Below are 18,619 nucleotides of genomic sequence, written 5' to 3'. Positions count from 1 at the left end.
AACTTAAAAATGGTCCACATTTTTTCTTAAAAGCAACTAATAATGAGAAATATAAAACTACTCTCACTTGGGTGGAGGAGAGGGAGGCATAGATCAGAGATAAACATGAACGTAGGGCCATAGGAACACAGGTCAATGGCAATTACTTTTGGGTTCTATGCTATTTTTCTTCATCTGAGCACGGCCCGTCGTGAGAGTGCATAGAACTGAATAGGAAACAGCAGCATGATGATCGGAGCATCCAACGCCAGTCCTCAAACAGAGGGGCTACTGCGTGGTGCGCACACGTTGAGGGCGCCTGGAAGAGGAGAGCTATGTTCCCTCCACGGGAGGCTCTCAGCGCCGCTGGTCAGTTCAGGATGGTGACTTTGAAAGAGCCGCTGTGGCTGTTGCTTTGGCAGCCTCTCTGTCATCGTGAGGCGTGGTGTAATTGAGGAGGTTTGAAATGCCTCGTCTCAGGTGGGCTCAGGAATTGAAGGAAAGGATGAGTGGGCAGGACTTTAACCGCCCACCCCCCCATCCTTCCTCTGCTCTGACCAGAGCAATTGCATTTTATTTGTTAGAGTTCACTGTGAGATTTCATTTTTATAAAATTCAACTGTTAAAAAGACATCAAAAAACCTAGTGCACAGGATCAGGTCCTGACTCTTTCCATGGGTACCCCAGGCATCGCCTGGTCTTCCCTCAGTCTCCTAGTCCTACCTCCCGAGGCCTGCATGACTCAGGCCCCCCGTCCAGGGTACAGTGAAGGGTTCCACGATGACTGGCTGCACCAGCAGCCCTGCGCACCGTTCCCCATACACAGCCTGCTTACATCTTGCAACTCCGGCTTTGCCTTTAATTCTCCTTTTTAAGAATGCCTTCCCCACCGTCTCCTCCTACATGAATCCACTTACTCCATGATTCCGCTATGAATCCAAGGTTTCTAGTCTGTTCCAACTCCTAGTGATTTCTCCCTTCACTGAATTTTTAAAGCACATATAGTTTGTAGTCCTTTGGGAGCCATTATAGTGTTCTGCTTTGGACTGTTAGCGTAGCTTTTGATACCCATATCTTTTGTCTTAAATTTGACTATAAGCTTTTCTTTTTAATAAATAAATGTTATTTATTTTTAAATAAGAAAATAAATATGTACAATAACTTTTATTTATAATAAAATAAATTTATTTATTTGGCTACACTGGGTCTTAGTTGCAGAACACAGGATCTTCAATCTTAGTTGGGGCACGCAGGGTCTTTTTAGTTGAGGCATGCAGTATCTAGTTCCCTGACCAGGGATCAAGCTCTGGCCCTATCCATTGGGAGCGTGGAGTCTTAGCCCCTGGACCACCAGGAGAGTCCCTCAACGATAAGCTTTTCAAAGGCAGGGATGTCTTTTTCTTTTCTAAGCCATGCTGCTCTGCTACCATCTCCCATAGCTTCTAGTTCACTACTAGTTTCATAATTTTCAAATAATGATTTAGGGGTTTGTTTTGCCTAAATTTCAGTAAAGTGCTTTTTATTTAAATAAAATACACACACACACACACACACACACACACACACGGCAAAGTTGTAGAAATACGTATTTAAAGAACAACCACAAGAAAAGGTAGTTGCTTAAAAATTGTTAGGAAAGATGTCAATGCTAATTTCTTTTATTAAAAAAAAAAGGAATAGTCACATTCAAGTTTATTACTCTTTGATTTTGTTGTTGTTCCTTTGGATTTTTTTCCCCCAACTTCTTTAAATGAGATGGAAGTGGCCAAAGAACTTTTATTTTTAATAACCTCATGTAGGTTAAACCAATGCAAAGTGGATAAAATCAGTCTTTCATAATTAATAATTACTTATTTTGAATGGCTGGTCAATATATTAGATACTTAAGTGGCAGACATTTCTGACGTACAGACACTCTAATGATTCCAGGAGATAATAAAACATTTCATCATGTGGTTAGTTGAAGGTATGCTGCTGCTGCTAAGTCGTTTAGTCGTGTCCAACTCTGTGCGACCCCATAGATGGCAGCCCACCAGGCTCTGCCGTCCCTGGGATGTTGAAGGTATAGAGTTTGACCAGATCGCAAATAGAAATTTAGACATTATATACACTCAGATTGTGTATGGATAATCTTTTATATGGTGGGGGCAAGTCTCATGACTGAGAAAGAGAAGAACTCATGGAGAATTTGATCCACCCAGAATTTCCTAATTAAAGGAACCAGAATAATTTTTCAGCTTTTTGGTGAGTGGATGAAGTAGGATCCTTATTTCTTGCTTCACTGTATTAGTAAGACTTCAAGGAGGACGAACCTTTTCCACAGATAGTTTGAATCTAGTTAAAATTGCATAACCGAATTTATATTTGAACATTGAGTAGAGCAGATTATGGTGCTGTCTTATCTGTTTATGGCATCACTAGAATTTAAATTCCATGTCATTAGGCTCTTTTATTTAGAAGCATGCTTTCTTTCATTGTTTCTCTTTCAGTAAAATGATCAATCTGTCAGTGCCGGACACAATTGATGAGAGGACAATCAACAAAAAGAAACTCACCCCTTTCACCATTCAGGTACATCTTCCCTGTGTTACCTTAATTAATATAGTGTTGTGCTTAGAAGGAATGGGTCATCATCACTGCCAAGCCGGGCCTTTTCAGATGTTCAAACATTATTCCTCCAACCCAGGCTCTGGGCTGGTCATCTGTCATGACCAGTGGGCACAGGGGAAAACATTTTTACTTCATCTTTTATTAATATAGTGGGGGTCGGTGGAGTTGGTGAGTGTTAGTCGTTGGGGGTAGAGTTTGTTTTGGCCACTTATGAATAAAATTCACACTGGCTCAAGTTTTAACTCAGACTTCCCCTGGCAATTTATCTTTGAGCTGATGCCAGATACACAGCATTTTATCTGAAAAGATTAGCCTTTCTAAGAAGTGAGGGGGTGAACACGGGAAGTGCTCCGGCAGCCTCCACAGTCGTGTCGGCCACAGCCACCAGTGTGATAAATATAACTTGTTTTTATGCCTTCGATTTGTTGATTAACTGGAACAGTGACTGGGAGTAAGTAAGCTGCATTTCTGCACTGTGTTCCAGCATTTTTACATTATTGTAATCTTCTCGCTCGGAAGCCACGTCTCACTTTTTAAATCATGAACAATAAATTATGTCCTGTTTGGATTTAAGCAACCCTGTGTTCTTAAAAAATGGAAGCCATGATCGAAGCAAGAACTATGATTAAATGTATATGAAGGCACTTAGCGTCATATTTAATCTTGCTGTTACATTTTAGTCTTTGCCGTAACTGGACCCCATATTTTTTTACTGGTCGTTTGAGTTCTGTGTGTGTGTGTGCTTAGTCATTCAGTTGTGCCCGAATCTCTGTGACCCCATGGACTGTAGCCCACCAGGCTCCTCTGTCCATGGGAATTTCCAGCCGAGAGTACTGGAGTGGGTTGCCATTGCCTACTCCAGGGGATCTTCTCCACCCAGGGATCGAACCCACATCTCCTGCGTCTCCTGCATTGGCAGGCAGATTCTGTACCACGGAGCCACCTGGGAAGCCCTTTCTTCTGATAGTTTTCTTCCAAATTCCCTGGTGGCCTGTGTTTTGTTTTGTTTTTAATTTATCATGAAAACAAGTTCTATACGTCTTTGACTCTGGTAAGTCCTGCTTTGCAGACCCAGAATAATAGTACGGTTGACCCTTGAACAGCATGAGGGTTGGGGTGTCTGCCCTCTGCTCCATCTGAAATCTGAATATTATTTACAGTCTGTGTTTCCTGTACTTGGTTCTTCCATGACCATGGTTCTTCATCTGTGGATTCGACCAGCCATGGGTCATGTAGTACTATAGTATTCGCTATATTTATACATTGGAGAAGGAAATGGCAACCCACTCCAGTATTTTTGCCTGGAGAATTCCATGGGCGGAGGAGCCTGGTGGGCCCTAGTCCGTGGGGTCGCAGAGTCAGACACGACTGAGTGATGAACACAATATTTATACATAGTGGGTCCATACACTTATGTGGATCTGAGCAGCTCAGACCCATGGCTTTCAAGGTCAGATATATAAAAACCCTGGATTGAAAACTCCATTGACCCTATTCCAACTGTATATGTGTCACCTTACATAGATTGTTATTAGTTTATAAGAACATATAATCTGTATGTATGTGGACAGGCATATGCGTATTTGTATGTATGTAGTGTGTACTCAAGGACCCTAGATATTATGGATACTCTCAGTAAATTATCCTTGGAAAAACCACCATGTCTTTTCTAGGAAGTTGATTTGTATCTTTTTCATTCCTTCAATATCCAGTCTGCAAGTCAAAAAGCTATTTTGGTGTTCTCTTTTATGACCTCGATTTACATCAACAGCTGGGTTATTGACAATAACTGGTGACAAGGCAGTGGCTGTCCTCAAAGGTGCCGCTTTATTGCTGGCCGATGGAGATGCTGAGTGTGGAGGCGCCATCACAGAGCAGTGTGAAAAATAAGACTCGTTAGTTTCATCCTCACCAGGGTGAGCTGCCTGATCCTAGGATCTAGGTTGCTAGATTTTCTCTTTCAGATATCCCTGCTTTTTTCCAATATTTAAGCCTAGTGAAGACAATGCCCCTAGACCTGTGAACTTTCCAGAAGTGAAACGCTGTTGCTTTGCCAATCAGTAATGATCATTTGGCATCTGCAAAGTCAAAAACAAAACTTGCATTATTTTTTCTCCTTCAGGAAAATTTGAACCTGGCTCTGAACTCTGCCTCAGCCATCGGGTGCCACGTGGTTAATATCGGCGCTGAGGACTTAAAGGAGGGGAAGCCTTACCTGGTCCTGGGGCTGTTGTGGCAGGTCATCAAGATCGGGTTATTTGCCGACATCGAGCTCAGCAGAAATGAAGGTACGAGCAAAGCCTCAAATGTGAATAACGGCCTGACTTTTTGTTAATGCCGATGTTGAAGGCTGTACAACTAGCTGCCCAGAGCAAATGCCTTTCAAAGACCACAGACTAATAAGGAGGCTTGTTTAGAACCTGTAGCTCTGTCTCGCTGTCTGGGACTCCAACCTCAAGAACTTTTCTGAGTTCACTTTGCCTTTAGATACTTTGTAACAAATTAGGCAATTTTAAACTTGGATTTTACAAAGCGATTTGCATTCATATACTGCAGTGATAGTACCAGATTAGGAGCAATGCAATCTCTTTTTTTTTTTAACCAAGATTATAGGAAATTACATTTAGGGTTTCAGAGTTCTCAACCAAATATTTAGCTGTCAGTCTTACTCCATCTGCTGTCAGCATCGTAAGTGTTTCAACAATTCAGCCTGTCCCTTGGACAGTAGTAGTAGACCTTGACAAATATCAATAATCAGCACACTGTTACCTTTCATTTTTCCTGTGTAGACCCTACTAATATGAAATCTGTAGCCAGATTCTGGCCTTTAGTTATACATACATTTTATTAACATGTCCAAATCAAAATACCCAGGGAAGACTTCTGGGGTACCATTTGAAAACCAGTGTGTTATATTAAACAGAATATAAAGAATAAAAAAGCAAATAGGGAAACTTAGAACACATTAGAAAGAATATTGATTTGCAAATAATGACCTCAGCTAAATTTAGACCTTCTCGCTGAACAAAAGTGATTTAATTCATCCGGGAAACAGAGGAAAGAGTTAATTGCACTTTTTGACTTGCTGTCATTATGCAAGTAAGCATTTGAAATATAAAACACCTATGAAAATAAACAAGAGGACATTGTCATTATCACAAAATTGATCTCTTAAAAGTAGAAATGTTGTCCTATCATGAAATGTGTTCTAACAGACCCAGCAGAGTATTCCGAGTCGATAGGCTTGATTATTTCCGCAGTTCTGCTCCTGTTTTCTTAGGCATAGTGCTGACATTCACTGGTGTCATGCCTTCTCCACCCATAGAGGCTTCCCTGGTGGCCTCAGATGGTAAAGAATCTGTCTGCAATTCTGCAGGAGACCCAGATTCGAGCCATGGGTCGGGAAGATCCTCTGGAGAAGGGAATGACTACCCCTTCCAGTATTCTTGCCTGGAGTATTCCATGGACAGTCCATGATATCGCAAAGAGTCAGACATGACTGAGCAATTCACAGTTTCAGTTTCTTCTCCACCCCCAAAATGGGGATAATAAATAGGCTCATAATACCTTACACCTCTTTTTAGGGAATAATACTAAGATGTTTATTCCATGGGCAAGGCCATACATCCCTTTATCCCAGAGATATAGCTTGGTACCTTGCCTTCCCAGCAGGGCTCAGTTTAAGTTGTCACTAACCCCCACCCCCAATCCCCTGCATTTATTTAAGTTGTCACTGATCCCCCCCAAGTATCCCCTGCGTTCATTTCTCCCCGCTCTTTGTGTTTCTTAGCACTGGCTGCTCTTCTGAGAGAAGGGGAGAGCCTGGAGGACCTGATGAAACTCTCTCCGGAGGAGCTCCTGCTGAGATGGGCTAACTACCACCTGGAAAATGCAGGCTGCAACAAAATCAACAACTTCAGCAGCGACATCAAGGTAGGAGGACTGGAGTTGGAAGGTGACTAAAGCCACAGCAGTGGAGGGGATACGGGCGTTCATGGAGACAGATGAAGACACGGGCTTCATCTCTTCCGGAGTCCTAGGGCTCGAGGGAGTGGCTGGCGCTGCTTTGGAGCCTGAGCTGTTCTCAGGGCCACGTGCAGCCCCAGCTCTGGGCCACGTACAGATCTGTCCAAGGCGCTAGTAGCTGCATGGCACCAAACGTGATGGGTGTTCCCTAGAGTTTCAGCATCCCGATACAGAGGGATGAGGGTGAAATAGACAAAGGGCAAGAGAAAAGACTGATTTTCAGGTGAAGAGAGTCTCCATAGGATTCTAATGTCGTTCTGATTTTGTCAATGGGAGCATCAGATGGGGATTCCTTTCCAAAGAAAATCAAGCCAGGATTACTCTTCTAATTACATTTGATCAAAGCAAAGACTGCATGCCAGGTACCGTTCTAACTGCCTTATGCATGTATCGACTCCTCTAATCCTCATGACACATCTTTGAGATAAGGGTTATTCTTTGCTCATTTTGCAGGCAAGGAAACCAAGGTAAAGAGAATATAAGGAACTTGTTCAAGTTCACAGAGCTGGAGAATGGGGCCCAGGCTCCAGTTGAGCAGTCGATCTCCATGGTCCTTGACCACCATACACAGTGCTCCTCTAAAAACAATTTGTAAACTTCTTGAAAGTTTTGCATTTGTAGAAACCAGAGTGATACTGTAAAGATAATGATTCTGGAAACTGTCTGCAATGAGAGTTAACCCCAGAAAATGTAGAAGACACAAGTAGTCCTACAACAGGGATCCAAAGGTTGAAAAGCTAAGGAAACATGCCTCGTGGTTTGCAAGTTTGTGAAAAGTTCCATGTCAGGGTTGTTGGCACTGATGACAGATACATCCAGATAGAAAGAGCTTAAGGAGCAGGAAGGAATGTCAGTCCCCACTAGGAAATGGTATGAGATGCTGGTGTGCGACATGAGGAAAATAATTCAGTCTTCCACTTTCTCAAAAGTTAAAAAAAGACATTTTCTCCAAAGAGGAAGAGTCAGAGGAAAGGTCACATGATTCACTGAGAGTCAACTCCAGCTTTTAATTCTTGAGTGACAGTTTCCCTCCTTGTCTAGCTTTTAGAATTCAAGGTCTGCCAGGCACAGTACCAGTTAGAGCAAAGCTTCTAGATGGAAAGTCCCCCATTCCTTAGGACATCAGCTAGTGATGCCGTTTGTTTTTTCTAACTACACAGTTTCATTGGTTATTCACATTCTTCTGGCACGAGCAGCCAGCCTAGAATTTAACAGGAGTTGGACGGCATCATCTCCCTCCGCACTCAACAGTTAGACCTGGCCATTATTTCAGCCACACTTTTCAGACAAAATTAGGATGCTTAGTCTGAGCCATAAATGTACCTGATTTCCTGTGACTGAAAGGCTGTGTCTTTAGAACATGAGATAGGAGCTGGCAGGCTGAGCACAGGTAGAGGGGAGCAGCTGCATCACCACCGAGGTCAGTGCTGAGACGTAGAAGTCAGCATCTGGCAACTTGAGGGGATGCCTTTAAATCACACCAAGTCAGCAAAGGAGGGGAAGACACCCACCACAGAGTGAGTGAAACAGGTTTCTTAGGGTCCCGTGCAATGAGATGACTCGTAGCAAAGCTCAACAGATGTGACATGTGACATGCAGATTTTATTCATGCCTAACATCTGCATGGAGAGCTTCCCTGGTGGCTCAGATGCTAAAGAACCCGCCTGCCAATGCAGGAGACCTGGGTTCGATCCCCGGGTCAGGAAGATTCCCCTGGAGAAGGAAATGGCAACCCACTCCAATATTCTTGCCTGGAAAATCCCAAGGACAGAGGAGCTTGATGGGCTACAGTCCATGGCATTGCAAGGGTGGGACACGACTTAAAGACTAAACAACAAAACAGCTGCATGGAACTTTCACTGACTTTGAAACAGCTATAGCAGAAAGTTAGAGAAGGGGAGGGTAGAAAGGAGATATGCAAATCTGGTTCCCGGATGCAGCATCTGTGCCTGGCACTGTCTCTTCTCATCTTTCTAAGGTCACAAGGGTGAACATACCTCTGGCCTAAAACTGGCTCTACCCAGTTTTGAAAAACAAACAGAGAAACAGCTGAGTGTTTGATCATTAAGAGAAATTAAGATGTCTTTCAGCGATTTAAATAGTAAATTACTTGAAAATTTGTATGCTTTCATTGAATGACAAACTTTGACTGTGATTCAGAAAATTTCTTGTCAATAAACCTATTTCCAGAATCTAAAAAAACATGAGAATTCAATATCTATATCCTCTCTGAGATAACTAAATTTAATCACTTTTTCTAGCTTCTTGATCAATATTAAGTGCACTTAATATTTCTCCTTTGGCATAAAGACTGCTTGTGAATGCTTCAATTTTTTGTCTTTGAAATCTTTTTCTTTTGCTGATTGTCCATTTAAATGTATTTTTAAACTGTGCTTTAAACTTCTGCTTCCTTTTTCTGTCACTTTTTTTTTAAAATTAAACCTTAGCTGACTGACTTCTACAGCAATATAAAGGTATATATATTTTCCTGTATACAATTTAATACATGTAAATAGATTATTTTCTCCCCTGAGGGCAGCAGAATAGTATTTGCTTCTTGGGTTGCCTTTTATGTATGTCCTGTATTTTCAACTGTTATACTTCTTTTAAAAAGAAAGGCAAAAAAATATAATATGTAAAGGACAAGTGGAAAATTAAAATTAGTGAATGTTCCCAGTTTTGTTAATTAAGTTGCATTCTTGAATGATAGTTGGATAAGAAATGAAATATGTTTGCTTTGGGGAAATTATTGTTGTGCTAAGTGTGTAATTAGCTATGCCATCTTGAAATTGTAATTTCCTCATTTCTCACAGGACTCGAAAGCTTATTACCACCTGCTTGAACAGGTGGCTCCAAAAGGAGATGAAGAAGGTATTCCTGCTGTTGTTATTGACATGTCAGGACTGAGGGTAAGTCCACACCCCAAGTCGTGTTTTGATGCCATTGTTCCTCTGCATTGCCGGTTCCATTGCCCTGCGTGGTGCTGGCTCCACAGGTCCATGAGTGGGCATCTCTGCTTAGAGCCCTGTTAAATTTTTAAAACCTGTTAACAGTTTGGGGTAGTAATTGTGGAAAATTGAATCTGGAAATAAGCATTAAGCACAGAGAGGAGTGGAGTCCATGAATCGCAACGAAAGGTCCTGAATCCCACAGTGTGGTTCTTACACACTGCAACCAGGACCCAGCTAGGCCAAAGAGTAAACATTTTAAAAAAGAAATTTGAAAGAAAAAAAAACTCATTCCTGAATGAGAAGTAAAGCATCTGAAATATGTAATCTATAGTATTAACTAGTAAAGCATCATAGTAAGAGATAATCCCAGTCTTAGTAAGTTCTAGTTGTCTGAAAATTAGTGCTTTCATAGATTTTTAAGAGCATCAAAAAGCAGTGAACTGTATTTCCACAAAACTTAAGTCTTCTATTAAGAGGTTGCTTATAAATGACTAGAAATTCTCTAGTCCGATTTGAATAGACTTTTAAAATGTTAAGGAGTGATGTTCAATCTGAAGTCTGCAAAGCCAAATTGGTATTATATATTTATCAGTGACACTATGTAGGTTAAATTTTATCTTGTCAGAGTTGCAGGTACACCAGCTGAATGTGGGTAAAGAAGTTAAACTAATCAGAAGCTCTTGTTTGCAGATGTAAATATTTTTAATGAATGAAATATAAGTGTAATTTATTATTTAATAAATGAACTTTTGGTGAAGTCTGTGCAAGAAGATTGCCTGGAGAAGGGAATGGCTACCCACTCCAGTGTTCTTGCCTGGAGAATCCCAGGGACAGAGGAGCCTGGTGGGCTACAGTGCATGGGGTTTCAAAGAGTCGGGCTCGACTGAGTGACTGCTATGCCAGAAGATAATAAAAAGAAAGCCTAATGGCTGAAAATAATTAAGGTCAACTTAAATGACAAAATTGTAGAATCTATTGCGTCTCTTTAAATATGAGACAACCAACCATTCATCTGAAATGGTCCTGCTCTGTATAAAGATAGGAGGACTCGATTAATGAAGTCGATCTGCCTCTTACTTGAAACTCTATTTGTGTGTGTGTATGTGTCTTAGTCACTCAGTCATGTCTGAATCTCTGTGACCCCATGAACTGTAGCCCAGCAGGCTCCTCTGTCCACGGGAGGATACTGGAGTGTGTAGCCAGTCCCTTCTCCAGGGGATCTTCCCGACCCAGGGATAAAGCCTGGGTCTCCCACATTGCAGGCAGATTATTTACTGCCTGAGCCACCAGTGAAGCCGCCTTCTGATTTGGGTCCAGGCAAACAGAAAGAATGATTTGCTGCTATTGGGGGTCTCCTTGAGGTCGAACACTGAGGGTTGCGGTAAGATGCCCATCTCTTTTCCACGTTACCCGTCTCTGCTTTGCGTCCGGAGAAGCTCTGACCCAGCCTTGAGATGGTTGTCCTTTTCCATCGCAGGAGAAGGACGACATCCAGAGGGCAGAATGCATGTTGCAGCAGGCGGAGAGGCTGGGCTGCCGCCAGTTTGTCACGGCCACAGATGTTGTCCGAGGGAACCCCAAGCTGAACTTGGCTTTTATTGCCAACCTCTTTAACAAATACCCTGCCCTGCACAAGCCTGAGAACCAGGACATCGACTGGGGGGCTCTTGAAGGTAACTGGAAACCAGTTGCATAAATGTTCTGAGAAGCAGTCACAGTTCTAATTCAAGAGTAATTTAGAATCACCTCCTAAGCAAACATAAGCCCCTCATGTGGGAGATTTGCAAACAGGTCATCAATTCTCTGGTACCTAACAAAGAGAATAAATAGATTAATCAAGTCAATTACAGCCAAGGAGGAATAATCAACTACCATTCTATCGCATCCGTTATACATGGGCTCCATCCATTATCAGAATTAAATGTTTTAGGGAAGACAGTGCATTTAATTATGGGATGAAATAAATCCTGAGTTCCAAAAGCCTAATTTATGTACTTAATGGACTGAGTGTTAATTCCTAGAGGCAAGAAATTGCAGCCACTTATCATCTAAAAATGATATTTAACTTATGCTAAGAGGTGCTTACTGAGGTTTTTGTTTTGTCTCTGATTTGGAGGTTATGGAATAATATTTTGAGGCAAAATCCATGACAGTTATATTTAGGGGGTTAATGCCCTAAACCTAGACAAAAGTCACATAGCTTTTAGTCAGGTTCTAATAGGTGAAGTTGCCAGAGATGTTTTTCTCTTTTTTTCCCATTGTGAATGAGTCCTAATATTGAGACAGAAAAATCAATACAAGAATAATAATAAGTGAATATCCCCAAAGAAAGGAAATCTACATTTTAAAGAATTGGTTAATCCTTTTCTACAATGCTTTACCCCAGCTGGAAATGCTGAGTCAATCCATGTTCCAACACTGCATTTGTATGATTTTGATGTATGGTGGTCAGGGGTCCATGCATTCTGTTGACTACCAAGTCTATATGTCAAGCCCTCTCATCACCCATTTCCAGCTGCTTCTAGATCATCTACATTTGGGTCTGTCACTGTCACTTGAAATTCAGCATATTGATCAGAATTGATCAATAGGAAAAGCAGGATCGATCATTTCCCCCCTCCTGTATTGCCTCTCTACCCACCCCGCAACCTCCCATCCCATCCACTCTCCTTTAGAAATTCTCCATTTCCATGAATCATACCACATTTTTCTCTCTTCAGTCACCAAAACCCTGGGTTCCACTTTGATATCTTCCTCTCCTTCGCCCCTAAATCTTCTTGAATCAGCAAATATTAATAATTCTTCCCACAGAATGACTTTTAGATTGTTATTTTTCCTTCCTGCTCTTCTAGACTCTTACTAAATCATACACCAACTGTTTCAATAGGTCTTAGGGGCCTAGCCCTCCATCCATCAAGCACTTGAATGTGCCCATGCGCTGGTGTCAAACACTCTCCCCTCTGTGTTTAATTTAAATGCATATTGCCTTTCAGTAATTCTGCGCACTGCTGCCAAACACATCATAGTACTGCTTTCATTATAACTCTGTCTTGCTCAAGAATTTATTATAGTAATTAAAAAAGAACCCATAATGACTGTCATTGTCTAATATATCAACCAAAATCTGCTACCTGGCATCCAAAGATCCCGGATTCTGGTTCCAGCCACTAGACAGCCTTATTGGTGTGGACTGTACTACACAGATATCTGAAAAATCAGTTTCTAACAGTCTTGATACAGACCTTGACTGTCATTCCCTTTGTGTTCATATTTACATAATCTCCTACCCCGTCCTCCTTACTTGTCCCCCCAAATCCTCTCCTATTCCCTCTTTACCATCCAGATTTTACTAGCCCTCTAAGGTAAAGCTCAAATTGCACTGCCTCCAAATGTAGCCTGTACAATTCCCTCCTTTATCTCAACTCAAATATAAATATCCACCTCATATGGTAGCCCTCTAGCGTGCATGATCCCTCTTTGATTCTCAAAACACATATTCTTCCAGAAAGAATGTAAGCCTTTGAGGGACAGCCCTGAACAGTTTCCCCGCATGGGCTGTTGCACGCTGTTAATACTCATAGATGCTGTTCTCATTGAATTGAAATGGAAAAACAATTAATGCAGAATAACAACCCCCATTCAAATCCTTTAGGGTTTTTTTTTTATCCTACTTTCAGTGTTTGTGACCACTGCTTTAGTTAAACTTTGATCATAAAAAAGCATATTTTCTTGGTGCCTGAAAGATAACTAGTCTTCATTCATTTAGGTGAGACGAGAGAAGAAAGGACGTTTAGGAACTGGATGAACTCCTTGGGTGTAAACCCACGAGTCAACCACTTGTACAGGTAAGAATGCTGAGGGCCTCTTCCTGAAATACGAGGTACCAAGACCTATGAAGATGCCCAAGGTTTCAAATATCACTCTGGTGTGCAGTTCTCTCCAAAAAATGTGCGCACCTCAGTGAGAAGGGGGGAGATGCCAAACTGAGCAGCAGGTATTAAGAAACTCACGTCCATACACCAACCTTGCTATGTGTTTAGTTCAGTAAGTCCCCTACATACGAATGAGTTCCATTCAGAGAAGGTGTTCGTAAGTCCATTTTGTTCAAAAGTCCAACAAAGTTAGCCTAGGTGACCAACTAACGCAATCGGCTATATGGTACGGTACTGTAATAGGTTTATAATACTTTCCACACAAATAATACATTAAAAACAAACACAAAAATAAAGAAAAACATTTTAAGTCTTACAGTACCTTGGAAAGTATTGTGGTACAGTGCAAAAGCTGGCACGCAGGGGCTGGCATCAAGTGGACAGGCAAGAAATAAAAATACTGTACTCTATATGCGCATCCTGTGTGCATATTCAGTCACTCAGTCGTGTCTGACTCTTTGTTACCCCATGGACTGTAGCCCGCCAGGCTCCTCTGTCCATGGCATTTCACAGGCAAGAATACTGGAGTGGGTTGCCATTTCTTTCTCCAGAGGATCTTCCCAACCCAGGGATCGAACCCACATCTCCTACATTGGCAGGTGGATTCTTTACCACTGAGCCACCAGGAAAACCTGTGAAGGAAAGTACACAGAAGCATAGCCACTTGTAGGGGGTGCAGGCACATGCAATGTATGCCAGACGCGTGCCCCAGCTTATGTGATTGGACATGCAAACATACATTCACGTCTTTGAAAGTTTGCAACTTGGAGGTTCATGTGTTGGGGACTTACTGTACAAAAATAAAAAAAAAATAATCCAGCAGCAAAAGAACAAATTGACTTTATGGTATACCCAAGATCTGCTCACAAGCAGGCCAAACAGTAAATGTTTAGTCTGTGGGCGTGTCTCCAATGCCCTTTGTTGGAGCTGTTTATTTTTCTGGAGAATGTATGCTTCTGCTGAAGAGGCATTTGTGGTCACATCTGGAGGACACTTCTAGGAAGCTCCCTCCCTTTCTCTGAGTCAGAATTTCTTCCCCTCTAAAGATGAAGTGACTGATACCAATGTGGCCAAGTTGCTGGGAATGTTCCTGGAACTCACGTAGGAAGAACTGCCTGGCCTGCTCCAGGCCCTTCATAAATGTTGGGTATCTGAGAATTCTTTTGTGTTTGTCTTCATCCAGTGACTTATCAGATGCCCTGGTCATCTTCCAGCTCTATGAAAAGATTAAAGTCCCTGTTGATTGGAACAGAGTAAACAAACCACCATACCCCAAACTGGGGGGTAACATGAAGAAGGTAAATGATGACTCTTGTGAGGTTCTGGTCGTCAGGTGAAGTCATAAGCCCACAAGAGCACCGTGTGAATACTTTTATCAGAAAGGCAAGCTCAGATCAGAAATGCTTATCCGGGGATTAACTTAAGAGTACAGCAATCAGAAACCTGAGTGGTTTTTATTAAAGGGAGTTCATTATTTCAGTTGATTGCTTATTTATAATTCTGTGTTGGATGTCTTTAAGCGTCATGATGTAAAAATTCTAATTAAGATAATTAGAGCAAGCAGAGCTGCGGGGTGCCTTTCCCTCCAGCAAGATCCTCATTCTAATTTTCCAAAGGATCGAAACCTGTGCTAACAGTTTGACATGTACAAATAGTATGTCTAGTGAGAACACATTGTTTTGTAAGAGCAGCCACAACCACGGGAGTGGCGCGAACACTTCCCACCATTTATCTTCCCTGTGACCCAGTAATCCATGAATCATAGCCACGGGAACACCCATCCCATATGTCGGTCCACTGTGTGCTTACAGGGTCTGGATTTTCCAGGTCAATCTCTACAAATTCAACTATCTTAGGGATATTATAGACAGGTTATTTACTATGGCTTTCTAGTTATGCATGGGATAGAGCCATGAAAATGGTCATCATAATAACTCATTTTAGCTTTACACCTGGTACACTATGAGTATTTTTTTTTCTTTTGATGAAAGTGAGGGGTTCTGTTTAAGAAAAGGTGGAAATAAGTAAATAAGACTTGCCCGCTGGTCCAGTGGTTAAGACGCCAAGCTCCCATTGCAGGGGGTCTGGGGTTTCAATCCTGGTTGGGAAACCAGATCCTGCATGCTGCAACTGAGACCCGGTGCAGCCAAATAAATTTTTTTTAAAAGATGGAAAATTATTTGACTAATTTAGAATCCTAGAATTGCAGAACTAGAGACTTGAGAGATTATTCAATCTGACCTTATTATTTCATTTTGTGTCTATTTTTATCATCTTACTTCTTTTGGTATTTATCATCAAAGAGATGATGACATTAGATTGTTTCCTTTCCTGCTCATTAACAGCTTGAGAATTGTAACTATGCAGTGGAACTGGGGAAGAATCAAGCAAAGTTCTCCCTGGTTGGCATTGGTGGACAAGATCTCAATGAAGGAAACCGCACCCTAACGTTGGCCTTGGTCTGGCAGTTAATGAGAAGGTAATACAGCTCAGGGTAATGGCATTTTATTGAACATATTCTTTATTTTTAAAATTATATTTATTTATTTTTTATTAATTGATGATTGCTTTACAGTATTGGTTTGATTGAATGTATTTTTTAATCTGGAAAAGTACCAACAAACTTCAGGAATGTGATTTAATCCAGTAAAACTATATTTTAAGCTAAGCTTAAACCCAAAGGAATGTTGTGGGGGGGCTGGGCGTGTCCTGTTTTTTTTGTTTGTTTGTTTTTTCTTTCATTTCTATCAGTTTTGTTTCAGGTACTTTGAAATTCTGTTGTCAAGTTCATCAGTATTTTAGGTTGTTCTGTTTTCTTAATGAATCACCCTTTTTCATGTGTAGTGACCCTCTATGCTTGATGATACTCTTTTTCTCTAAAAGCTATTTTTCCAGATAGTAGTACAGCTTCTTGATTAGTTTTAACATGATGTTTCTCCCCCATCCTCTTTTAACTGACTGATGTAAATACAGTCACTTATCCTTTAAAGGGACTTTCAAAATAAGAGGGGAAATATGCTATATTTACCTATATATCTGTCATTTTGGGTGCTTTTCTTTTCCTGGTATAGATCCAGATTTCTATCTGATACCATTTGATTTCTACTTGAAATATTTCTAGTGGTGCAGGTCTGTTGGCAAGGAATTATTTTAGCTTCTATATGTCTGATAAAGTCTTTATTTCATTTTTGCATGGTATTTTATCTGAGTGTAGAATTCTAGGTTGATAGTTTTTTCTTTCATTATTTTGAAGATAGTGTTCACTGTCTTCTAGCTTGCATTGTTTCCAATGATAAATCTATTGTATTTCTTATCTTTGTTCCTCAGTCCTTAGTCGCTTCAGTTGGGTCTGACTACTTTGAACCCTGTGGACCATGGCCTGCCAGGCTCCTCTGGCCATGGGAGTCTCCAGGCAAGAATACTGGAGTGGGTTGCCATTAACTTCTCCATTGTTCCTGTGTAGGTCATTGTCTTTTCTTTTCTGGCTTCTTTCAAGAGTTTCTCTTAATCACTGGTTTTAAGTAGTTTGATTATGATGTCCTTTGGTGTTTTTTGCACTTGAGGTCTGTTGAGCTTCTTGCATCTGTGGGTTTACAATTTTCATCAAAATTTGTAAAAATGTTGGCCTTTATTTATTCAAATTTGACTCCTGTACCCACCCACCCTAGTTTTTCAGGACCTTTAAGTATTTGATCATTGATGCTCAGATCATCTTTTTCCTTTACGTTTCATTTTTCTTCTCTCTTTCACTTGGGATAATTTCTATTGCCTTGTCTTAAATTCACTACTCTCTTCTACAATGTCTACCATTAATTCCATTTGGTGTATATATTTTTCATCTCAGACTTTATAGTGTTCATGTATAGAAATTTGATTTAGGTCTTTTTGACATCTCATATATCTCTTTCCTTAACCTTCTTGAGCATATAGAATATAAGTACAATAACTGCTATTTCTGTTTCTATTAATTGATTTTTAACCTCACTATGGGTCATACTTCCTTGCTTCCTGGAATGCCTACTGATTTTTCACCGTATGTAAGGCATTGTGAATTTTACCTTGCCATTTGCTAGATATTTCTGTATTCCTTTAAATATTCTTGGAATTTTGTCCTGGGATGCAGTTCAGTTCAGTTCAGTTCAGTCGCTCAGTTGTGTCCAACTCTTTGCAACCCCATGAACTGCAGCATGCCAGGCCTCCCTGTCCATCACCAACTACTGGAGTCTACCCAAACCCATGCCCATTGAGTCAGTGATGCCATCCAACCATCTCATCCTCTGTCATCTTCTTCTCCTCCTGCCCTCAATCTTTCCCAGCATCAGGGTCTTTTCAAATGAGTCAGCTCTTCGCATCAGGTGGCCAAAGTATTGGAGTTTCAGCTTCAACACCAGTCCTTCCAATGAACACCCAGGACTGATCTCCTTTAGGATGGACTGGTGGGATGCAGTTACGTTACTTAGATACAATTTGATCCTTTGGGGGCTTACTTAAAATCTTAATTAATCTGGAGCTAATTTTGCCTCTCAATACTGAGATAATCTCATCTGAGTACTTTACTTGATGCTCCATATATCATGAGATTTGTCTACTCTGACTGGTGGCAGCCAGATGTATCCCACGCTTGTGTGAACTCCAAGGATTGCTCTGCCCATTCATTTCTGCAAGTTCTTTTTCCAGCTTCAGTGTAATTTGCTCAAATGCATGCACCGAGTAGCACTCTGCTAAGCACTCGAGGTAGACCTTCTGAAGATCTCTGGAGCTTTTGTTCTCGGTGATTCTGCTCTCTAGGCAGCTCTCTTCTCTCTGCTGTTCCGCCACACACATTCTAGCACCGTGGCTTCCTCGAGTTCTCAACCCTGTCCCGTCAGCTCATCGAGGCTGTCATGCTCTGTTTGAGTTCTCCTGCCCTGCACTGCAGCCTGGGAATTCTCTGTGCAATAAGCTGGGACAATCTTAGGGCTCACCACATTTGTTTTCCTTCTCTCAGGGACCGCTGTTTTGTGCTTCCTGTTGTCCAAAGTCTAGACAACACCATTTTATATTTTTTCATTCTATTTTATGTGTTTAAGGCAGAAGGGTCAGTCTGGTTCCTGTTATTCCATCATGACCAGAAGCAGAATT

At 41.3% G+C, this 18,619-nt stretch overlaps 1 protein-coding gene across 3 annotated transcripts in view; it reads left to right on the top strand.

The window, feature by feature from the left end:
* The window catches only part of LCP1 (lymphocyte cytosolic protein 1), a 59,059-nt gene that overhangs the window by 28,508 nt on the left and 11,932 nt on the right, over nucleotides 1–18,619 (top strand). For all 3 annotated transcript variants that reach the window (XM_070471223.1, XM_070471224.1, XM_070471225.1), the window contains 8 exons: nucleotides 2,469–2,550; nucleotides 4,712–4,877; nucleotides 6,380–6,522; nucleotides 9,429–9,524; nucleotides 11,044–11,239; nucleotides 13,333–13,411; nucleotides 14,682–14,796; nucleotides 15,844–15,977. In XM_070471223.1, the coding sequence (XP_070327324.1) occupies nucleotides 2,469–2,550; nucleotides 4,712–4,877; nucleotides 6,380–6,522; nucleotides 9,429–9,524; nucleotides 11,044–11,239; nucleotides 13,333–13,411; nucleotides 14,682–14,796; nucleotides 15,844–15,977 (1,011 nt within the window). The remainder of the gene's footprint in view (nucleotides 1–2,468; nucleotides 2,551–4,711; nucleotides 4,878–6,379; nucleotides 6,523–9,428; nucleotides 9,525–11,043; nucleotides 11,240–13,332; nucleotides 13,412–14,681; nucleotides 14,797–15,843; nucleotides 15,978–18,619) is intronic.

The sequence above is a fragment of the Odocoileus virginianus genome, chromosome 8, assembly GCF_023699985.2.
Source record: "Odocoileus virginianus isolate 20LAN1187 ecotype Illinois chromosome 8, Ovbor_1.2, whole genome shotgun sequence".
Taxonomy (NCBI): Eukaryota; Metazoa; Chordata; class Mammalia; order Artiodactyla; family Cervidae; genus Odocoileus; species Odocoileus virginianus.
The sequence above is the reverse complement of the archived record's forward strand: the minus strand, read 5'-3'. Positions and strand labels throughout refer to the sequence as shown.